This window comes from Melopsittacus undulatus, chromosome 1 (genome assembly GCF_012275295.1).
Source record: "Melopsittacus undulatus isolate bMelUnd1 chromosome 1, bMelUnd1.mat.Z, whole genome shotgun sequence".
Classification (NCBI taxonomy): Eukaryota; Metazoa; Chordata; class Aves; order Psittaciformes; family Psittaculidae; genus Melopsittacus; species Melopsittacus undulatus.
Genome location: NC_047527.1, coordinates 89,539,419 through 89,549,552, shown reverse-complemented (window position 1 = coordinate 89,549,552; position 10,134 = coordinate 89,539,419). Strand labels below are relative to the sequence as shown.

General features: G+C 42.0%; 1 protein-coding gene across 1 annotated transcript in view; it reads left to right on the top strand.

The window, feature by feature from the left end:
* Nucleotides 1-435: 435 nt before the first annotated feature.
* ADTRP (androgen dependent TFPI regulating protein) overlaps nt 436-10,134 on the top strand; it is a 31,985-nt gene continuing 22,286 nt past the window's right edge. The window contains exons 1-3 of the mRNA XM_005149897.2: nt 436-588; nt 7,926-8,060; nt 9,512-9,613. Coding sequence (XP_005149954.1) covers nt 436-588; nt 7,926-8,060; nt 9,512-9,613 — 390 coding nt within the window. The remainder of the gene's footprint in view (nt 589-7,925; nt 8,061-9,511; nt 9,614-10,134) is intronic.

The window sequence follows — 10,134 nt, the reverse complement described above, 5'->3', positions numbered from 1 at the left end:
CACCCACAGATACGAGTGGGGAAAATGACACTTGTTCTCACTTGCTACCCAAAGCATGACAGCCTGTTACACAAAACCAGCAGCAAAGCTGGCCATACTTTTGACAAAAAAAAAACCCAACAACAGCCCACCCCAAAACTTATGTAACTCTGCAACTAATCTTTGCTAATCTTGAGCAAGACATTTAAATCTGGTGAATAAGCCTCTTCTTTTCCCCCCTGCCCCCCCAGCCTGTCTGTACAGTGAAAAGGGAAACAAACAGAAGCAAAGTTCACAGCCTTGTGATTATTCCTTTCAACGAGAGCAAAGTGGCAACGTGTCCTGAGCCAGCTCTGAAGTAAACCCTCCTGTCCTGCCATTTCCCATGAGCAGCAACTGAGGTCCTTAAGAGAAAAGCTGCTTTTAGACCGATTATCACTTGCTCTTAGCTAAAGCATGGAAATCTCTACTCTCGCAATGTACCATTGCCTTGCTTTTGTCTGGTATTTTTTCATTGCCTATTCAATCACAAACATAAGAACAGAAGAGCGGCCATCTGAAGTGTTCTTTTATGGTGGGCAGTGGAAATATTTGACAGTCCTCAATCTGGTAAGCAAATCGTGTTGTACAGTGATACCAATATGTCTATTTGTTTGTCTGCCATCTGTGCCTCAAGACATATGCAGCTGGTATATTTGCTGCTGTTAAACTTCTTCCTTTAACGGTTTATACCCCAAAGGAAACTACGTAGGGATCTATGCTTGTGCTATGAAGTGTATTCACAGGTTTTATGCAGAAAGAATCTTGGCTGGTGAGCTGCTTGGCTTTCAGAAAGTACTCTGAAGCTAGCTGCCTCCTTGTGAAAGAGACAAGCTATTAGTGAGGAGAGGGACAGAAAGGTAGGGTATGTCCAGCCAGGAGACATCGAGGTTTGATGCATGTTATCTAACCCTTAAATCAATACACGTTATAATGCTGCTTGGAATTTTACTTCAAATTTTAATAGCCTTTTATGTCCTGTTAATTACGGAAAAGGTAAAGCATAGCACAGTGCTGATTTAGCCATTCAGAGTACATGCGTAGTTTGACAATCAGTTGAGAGCACAAGGGAAAGAAATTACAGCCTGAAGAGAGAGGTGCTTGTGGCATTACTACGAGTCTTTTTAACAGTGCTAGTGTTTTAACTGCTTGATGCATTTCCTAAAAGTATACAGGAAGACACAGACCATAACCTATTCTGATTCTCTTGATATGCTTATGTTTCATGAGACAGAAATCAAAATGAAAGCACATGAGATACCCTGCAGGAGGCTTGTTCACAGTCCAAGTGGTTCATCAGTGATTTGTGGTCATGGTGGCAGTGGGGTGGAAATATCGGGTGTGTGGAGAGGGCTCCTACAAGAGACAAATTTCAGGGACATTTGCTAATCTGAAAGATGACTGCAGGAACTGCCAAAGACTTATGTCTATTCTTCATTACTGTCAGAGTTAAATATCAGTGGGAGGTCTGTCCCAGGGTGTGCTTGTCTCAGCTTTTACTCTCCAGAAGGAGATACTCCATGGTGGAGTTCAATGGAAGCCTAAAGGCTCCCCAGCTCCAAGTGGCACCTTTGGAGACCTCCAGGGTGTTATGAAATTTGGGTCCCTTCCAACCTCAACCATTCTGTGACTCTGAAATACTTGCAACCAAGAGGCAGTGAATGGCACATGAGTTGACTAGAACAGCCTGGGCTTCTGGGAGCCACAGAGCCCTTCTCAGTGACCAAACTGGCTGTGGAAGGATGAGGGTACATATATCACTGCAGTCAGGATGGTATATGTATGGTTTGTTGCTATGTTGTCACTGTATCAGTAAATAAAGGCTTTTTGCAATTATTTAAAAATTAATTTTTCTGAAAAGCCAGCAATCAAATAGTCAGGATTCAACAACCTTAAAGATATTCAGTTCATCCTGCTGGGACATATATCAGTAGCCCAGAACACCACCAGCCAAGGACTTTGTGCCCAGCTCTTCTTCTGGGTCCATTAAAGTATCAGCCATTCTTCCAGGCAAAACAATATCTCCATGTCCTGGCAGCATTATAATGAGGTCTATCACCCAGTATATGACACAGCTCTAAAGCATGAGATCAGGAGTAGAAAGCAAGTAACCCATCTCCTAGTATTTTGGGAAATTATTATCCATCTTCCCTTAGTGACCATCACTAAGGATGATCAAGGAAAGGCTGCACAAGACAAGAACACATATAAGAGTAAAATGAACTCTCCGTGGCTCTGACTTCACAGTGTCATACCAACTTACCCAGCCGAAAATAAATCCAGGCCAAGGCAGCTAATACCCATTCAAAGCCTTGTTTTCATCTCTCTGAAGGAAAAACATACCCGGTTATACTTCTGGTACTTTCCCTGTTCTGAGGCAAGTGTGCCTTGTGTGAAAGAGCTGTTCATTTTGTTGGTGTAAACCTGCTTCCTGACAACTGAATTGGATTCTTCTTCACTTCTGTAGTATAATCTAATCATCTGTCCCTGTTCACTTTTTTCTTTGCCACTCATTAGAGATCTCTACCAGATTTTCCCCTCGGTTATTCTTTTCTGCAAGCTGGGAGTCCGAGCCTTTTTCATCCATCTTCACAAAGGGCAGCTTCTTTCATTAAAGCATCCTTGTTGTCTTTTGCAGTAGTTTTTCTAGTTTCAGGAAGGGGTAAGTAGGGCAGGCTGCAGTGGTTGAGCTATGAGAACAGCATGGATTTATACAGTGGCCCAAAGGTTCTTCCTTGTCTGTTTATTTCTTCTTAACGATTCTTAATTCTATATTTGGTTTTACTGATGAGCAAGGCAATTTGGGAGAGCTATCCACAGTGGGTCAAACAGTTCTTTTCTGGATGGTGATAGCTAATTTAAAATCCACTGTTGAAAAAAATATAATTCAAGCTGCTTTTTTTGTTGTTGTTTTGTTACATTTTTTTTTCTTTCCCCTAAAATGCATTACATTGCATTCACCAGCACTGATTTTTACCTGCTATTTGATCTCTCAGGCACTCGGTATTGTGAAATTCTTTGGCAATTTTGCAGTCAGGCTTCGCTTTGACAGAAGAAAAAAAAAAAAAGATTTACAAAGCTTTACCCCCTCAGTGTTTGCTCCCTTCCCCAGCTCATTTATGGATCTGCTGAACAGCTCAGGTCTCATTAAAACTCTGTGAGCAGGGGCCCTTGCTCCACTTCTCCAGTTCTTTGTCTCCCATCTTTTAACCACTTATTGATCTGATCCCAACACTAAAACAGAGCTGTCAGGCAAGGGTCAGGGAGATGGTTTAGGCTGAAGATGTTGCATATCTCTCATGCAGAAAATGTAGCAATGGGGCAGGGTGGGCAAAAGTACTCTTTTGTGGCTGTAGTTCTTCTATAGAAATATGTATTTTTTTCAAGAAAGAATTACCAGTAAGGAAAGGGGCCCAGGGAGAGAAATGCCATTATTCCCCCTTCCTCTGCTGATCTGGACAGTGGCTGTTGGTATCTCCAGGTGATAAAAGTTTCCTGAGCAGGTATGTAAGAGAGGAAAAGGGAGAGAAGACGATATGGCTCAGGGGACCATGGAGCTCCTTGTGGATCTCCATAGGACCTAGAAGAATTGTCCCATGGTTTGGTATTAAACCACTTCTTGTTGCTGCTGAGAGACATGAAGGAACCTGGTGGCTGTCAACCACAGATGACCATAAGCTGCACACCTGATGCCTTACATTTCTCCACCTTTGGAGGTGCCTAGTCCCAGAAGTACCTTGGGATGATGGGAGATACGGTCCTGGGGAAGAAGAGCAGGCAAAAGCTTCCTGCTGGTCTGCGCTGGTTCTGTTGAGCTGCCACGCTGGGCTTTCCTAGAGCCAGGCATGCAGAGCCCTTGTCCAGTTTCTCTGCCTGTCTCCTGCCAGACTGTGATTGCCTGGCTTCTGGCACTGGCTGGATGAGATGCTTGGAAACTTTCCCAAAAAAATTCATCTTAGTTCTTTGGAATTGCATTTAAAAATTTCCTTCTGTGGAAAGCTGCTGTGGTCAGCTCACTCTGACCCGAAATGGAAATACTGGGAAACGTGGCATTTTCCAGTGGTGGAAATTCAGCTTGACTCCTAGCTCTGCTGGAGGGATGCTGGAAGAATTTGATAGACATGACCCTCTTTTAGCACCTCATTCAATTCCTCAGTAGTCATGTGGCTCTCCCAAGAGAGCTACAGCTCTGACGTTCAGATCCATTTATCTAGTTAATGATCACAGCAATCAAGATTCAGAAAGGAAATATTTTTGTAGGGGAAAAAAATAGATAAGTGGGTTTTGTACCAAAGGAGTTCATTGACTGATTATTGAGCAAGCAAAAATGACAGATAAAAACAGTTCTGTATTCATTTGTCTGTGACACAAAACAGGACAAGCTGAATCATTCATTGCCTGAAATATCCAAGTTTATAAAAATCTGCTCAGTGCCACAAATCTATTAGCAAATCATCATATAATGAGCACACTGCCCCTTTAAAAAGTATTAATTGCATTCCTGTCCCATTTTGTGCCTTACATTTTTGTCTCATAATTGAAATACTTTTCAATTCTCCTAAAAGCAGGGTTTATTTTATTTCAAAATAGACACAGTATTTAGCATACTTTCCAGGTCACTATCATGTGAATGGATGTGTGTCTGTCTATACTCAATGTTAACTGTTATATCTAAGCCTACTCATACTATGGGATTTATCCCCCTTTACGGGCAGAGCTCAGATCCCCATTTATTTGTACTAGTTGGAAATTTCAATGTACACATATGACTAGATCTTACACAGGAAAGTAAATCATGTCAGGTCAGTTAAACAGAAACACCCTTTTTATCGCTGCAGCAGATAAAAATTGCGTTTGTCTTTGTCACAATGACTCTCAGTTTGGAAAATCGATCTGGCCAAATTAAGTGTTTCTACAGCACCTAGTGCCATGGAGCTCTGCAGGGTCTTGAGGAGAGCAGCATCTCTCCAACAGGGATTAGTGTATCCATGTTGTCCTCTTTGGAGTAATCATTAGCTTTCTGAATGCTTCCAGTCTTCCTTCTGTTCGTGTGGAATACTTTGGGGGATGCTCTTTATATACAGCCAGTGGATTTATATTCCACAAGCAGCTGCAATGGATTTATGAGCGCCAGCACTGCTGTTTGGGAAATTCACAGGACATCTGGAATAATTTGATGTTTTCATGTCTTTTTTTAAAAAAAAGTCAACATTTTGTCGCTAATGAAGGGCTGCGAGATTTGGATGCACCTTTCTTACAGGAATAAGCTTGGAAAAGCATGGGTTTGCAGCTCTGATTCTAGTCTACCAGCAATGTACCCTGCCAGACTGAGTGTTACTAAGGATGGTTCTAACTAGGTTCAGGTTTTCTGGCTTGAAAATTACTTTCATACACTTGCATTGCTCCTGGAAGTACGGGGTGACCACAAACTGACTGAACCCTCTTTGGACTCACAGAGATGAACAAGGGTAGAACTCCAAGCAGTGCCAAAACAAACTCCTGAGACTCAGTTCAAACTTCTTCAGGAGCTGTTCTCCATGTCCTGCCAGAGAAATGGGTCAGGTTACACATTCTGATAAGCAGTTTCCATATGGACTATAAAATTATCTTTCCCTGCATATGACAGAATATTTACCAGACTGAGAATGTGGCTATTTTGGGACTGTTTCTTTTCAGCAATGTTTGTTTTAGTCAGTTTTGAAGGCGGGTGAAGAAGCAGCCTATCCCTGTCCCATGATTAATGTAAGGCTGACCATGAACAAGATAATAATAGCCCCATCCTCTGGGAACCAGGCCTCTCCCTAATTGCTTTATTGGCAATTAGTCACCATGTGTCACCAGTCTGTCACCACCCTCATGTTCATTTTTCATGCTTTTTGCAGAAAGTTACTGCTGACTCTACAGGGTGTAATGAGCGTCTGTTTGTTACCAGGCTTTTCATAGCTCTTCAGGAGCTTGGTTTTGGTGTCCTGGTGTGGCTAAGGACTGGGGCAGATGTTTGGGTTGGACATATGTTTGGGTCTAAGTACACTGTGCCTCAGTATGGACTTTTCTGAATGAGGTTCGTGACTTGGAGGGATGAATCTCTGTGGGCTGAAATTGTGTCTGCAGCTACAGAGGCTAATTGTGATAATAGGGAGAGAGAAAACCACATTTAAAAGAGCTGGTTTGGGTGCCTCAGAATTGAACTAAACCATATGTGGGTTCTGATGAAGCTGCTTGGGGTTTTTTAATGTAAAAATGTGGCTGTTCACCCCATGCTCTTGAGAGGAAACACAAGGCTTTGCAGCTGAACCGAGTGGTGCATGATCTCCAGTACCTCATCCTGGGTGACCCTGGGCCAATCACCCAAGCCTGTGTCAGCACCTCCACTGCTGTGGGTCTGCACAGAGATGGGGGACACGTTGCAGTCTACTGTGGGCACCATCTGAGCTGTGTAAGGGTTGGGGGGAAAAAGGATATATCTTATCCATTTGCTGGGAAGTAACAAAATGAATGAGGGTGGTTATGGATAGCTGCAAGGATACTTCGGTCATGCAAACTACGGTCACTTTGCTCCGTAGGAAGACTCAGTCTCTGTAAAGTAAAGCTTTCAGAAACCCTTGTTTGACAATGGGCATGGTGAATTCACAGTTCCCTCCTTCCCTGAGATATTTTGATAATAAAGTAATTTCTGATGGAAAATCATTGCACTAATTCTGTCCCCTCTCAAGCACCACCCTTCTCGGCTCCTTCAGAAACCGCTGAAGTAACCAGCCACATCTTCAGTCACTTTGCTCTAAATACATATCTGATTCAGAGTAAGATCATGGCAAAAGAGATCTCATCCTGAAAGCTGTGACACAGCCTCTTTTCATTTAAGCATCGCTAGCTGGTCTAGCATTTGCAGTAGTCTGCATTTCCCATATTGCATCACTCTGGGGCAACACAGACTGAAAGAGTCCATCCTGTAAGTTAACAGGACTGAACTAGATTCAGTGCTGAATGCCAGGTAGTTGAAGAAGTAGTTTTCTGCAAGGCTTTGCCTGTGTGTGTCTGAAACCTGGTTCAGCTTGATCTGCTGTGTAGCATTAGGACAGAAAACAAAGTAATTAGTAAAGCAATTGGCTTAAACCACAATACCGTGACAATTTCACACACAATCTGTGGAATTCTATTTTGTCACTGTACACTTACCCGATTCTTTACCAAATCCTCCCAGCACCCTCCCAAGCAACCCTACCTCATTACTTGTAAATGATTTAAAGAAAGAACCAAAAGACAATCCCCCAAACCCCCATCTCCAAAATTCATTATTTATAAATACTTTAACTTACTCAGTATTAGTTAGTGAAGTCTGGATCTCTGCTTCTAAGTACTTGAAATTCTTCCCTGAAAGCCCTCTGAGTTCAGCAAAAGAAGTTCTGATATTGATAACTTTTGCACCTAATTCTCGTGTTAGAGCATTTTGAGCAACTTGACACTGAGATCAATTGCACCATGAATCCCTGGAAAGAAAGCCCTGTGTTGGCTAAATGGCGAGAGAAACTATCTAGCAATTGCTTTATAGAATTATGCTTTTCTGGCATATTTTGTTATTTCCTGCTCTTGCCCACATGCATTAAAAGTAACAATTACTAGAAAGTGTGAAGGAGCTGGCTTTCAGCATGTCCTTCCACCTCTGCTATCTGAATCACATCACACATCTCTGTTTACTCTATTAAGTGAGATAGTGTTAAAGTTATCTCCCGAACAACTTTACTTAATCAGTTTCAGTTAGTAAAAAAGATCTAGCCGACAGCTATTTCCCTTACGCGGGCTTGCAGCTCACGAACAAAACAACTCCCTGAAGAGCATGAACAGAGTTCATTGAGGAACATGCTAATGAAAGCTGAATGAGTTTCCCTCATTAAGTATAATCACTTTAGGTTTTGCAGGCTGTCTTCTATGGGGTGTCCTTCCTGGCTGATGTGTTGAGACTAATTAAAAAACTGCGATGTGCTAAGTGTGTAATTTCCAGCAGAGACCTTCTTTTCAGTGTCCTGGCTTTCCCACTGTCCACAGTAAGTAACCTCTGTAAGTAAAAATAAAGTCTGCACAAATGGTTGGGTGTACAAGTATAACACTCACATGTATACAATGGATAAGAAAAGTAGGGTTTTTTTACCATTTGAAAATGGTTTTGGACCTTTTAGAAGAAGAAACAGTGCTGAGCCTGTCAGAGTTGAATGCAAAGCTTCTTGCACAGACTTTAGGGTTGCTGCCCCCAAGCTAACATAGATTGACCCCAAAGGGTGAATGAGGTGCAACTCCTCCGTTAATCTCACAGTCAAAATAGCTGTTGATTTATCAGTTTAGGTCATTTCTCTAAAGGGCAGCATGGGCCAGGCAGACATGGGAAGGTACCTAAGAGGCAGCAAAATCTCACATCCCCTTCTCTGACTCCACTGTGGCTTTAAATAAGCACTGGAGAGAAACAAATTCAAAGTACAATAATTACAGTCACAGCTTACCTCACATTCCCCATGGATTACCTACTCCCTCATAGACAATGCTGTTTATCGAAATGTTGTTTATCAAAATGCTGTTTATCTGGCACTGTGTGTTGGACAGGAACTGATGGGTTACTTATATGCATAGGTATGCTCTGTGTGAGTAAAGCCTGCAGCTACCTCTGAGTCTCAAAGGGCTGAGAAGTACTGCTTAAATCTGGTCCACAGGCAGCTTAGCCAGCTGGCTCACTAAAAAGTCCTGCCAGGGACTACAGGGATACTGGCTAATTTATCTTCCCTGCACAGCAGTACTCATGCTTCTGCTGCCATATCCCCACCAGCCATCTTCACTGTGCCCTCAGGACAAGCACAGGGTAGTCCTCTTCTAGCATCTCACATGCCTGATTTCCAACCCCAAATGCAAAGTGTCCTCAAATACAAAGCAAGGCCAAAAAGGTACAAATTTGCTTCCAGGTATCAGTAACTGATACCAGGGTTCATTTCCTGCAGTTAAATTCTCCCAGCATTAATCCTCCTCTGTTGGGAAAGAAGTAGGTACCCACAGGGCAGCTTGCACCTGCAGTTTAGAAATTAGGCATGTGAATTGTGAAGATAAGGGTAAGTTTTATGTGAACTGTTTTACCAAGATCTGGTTTACTTTGTAATTGAGCAGAAAAAATGCTCTGGCTTGAGGAGAACTTCTGGACCATCAAAAGATCCCATCTGCAAAGGAAAAAAAAAGAAAAACAGTTTAAAGCTAATCCACTATTCCACAGAAAATGTCAGTTTTGGCTGTTTATAAAGGAGGCTTTTCTTGCTGTATCATGACAGAACATTGCACCTCAGACTAAATTCTTTTCTTTATGTTGTAACATCTGAGATACGTGAGTTTATCTGACAATATCACCACTTTACATGTAGGTGATGTTTTGCCTCCTCAGAAATGAAAGCACTAGCCAAAACCTATCAGTTATGTTTGGCTTTCTTTTTGAAATGTCTTTCATTTTGTGTTTTGGTTCCAGTTTGTGTCTATATCCTTTTGGACACTGTATAGCTACAATCGAGAGCTGGTTTACCCTAAAAGCCTTGATGGAGTCATCCCACTCTGGTTAAATCATGCTATGGTGAGTAAGAAACACCCCTGCCTCTAGCAGGGAAGAGACACTCTGCAACGTGCTTCCCGCCGTTGCATTGTGTGGCTTCCCAGAAGAGTCACCTCCTCCTTCCTACTGATCTGAATCTGATGTTGAGCTGTATACAGCAGAGGTATATGCTTGAAGTCACCTCAACAAGCCTTTTAGCATGCAAGAAATGTCAGTGAATTTGTGCTTGTCAAGCCTCTTAAGTCAACAAAATGTGTAGTAATAATCAAAAAAGAACCCAAAAATATCTTGTCAATTATTGTGACTCAAAAAATGAATTGTTTCTTCAAACAGAAGGCTATGAAATATGAAATGGCTGGGAGTATAACAGCAGTTCTTAATTGTTGAAAAAGGTGAAGGAACATCTGACATTTCTACAGCTAATAAGCTAATGTGTGCACAGCTTTGAATAGATGAATCGCAATGATTGTTTACAGATTTGCTATAAATACTTTCCAGATTTCTCCTTCATTTGCTCTGGCCGTTTTTATGATGTGTTGAAT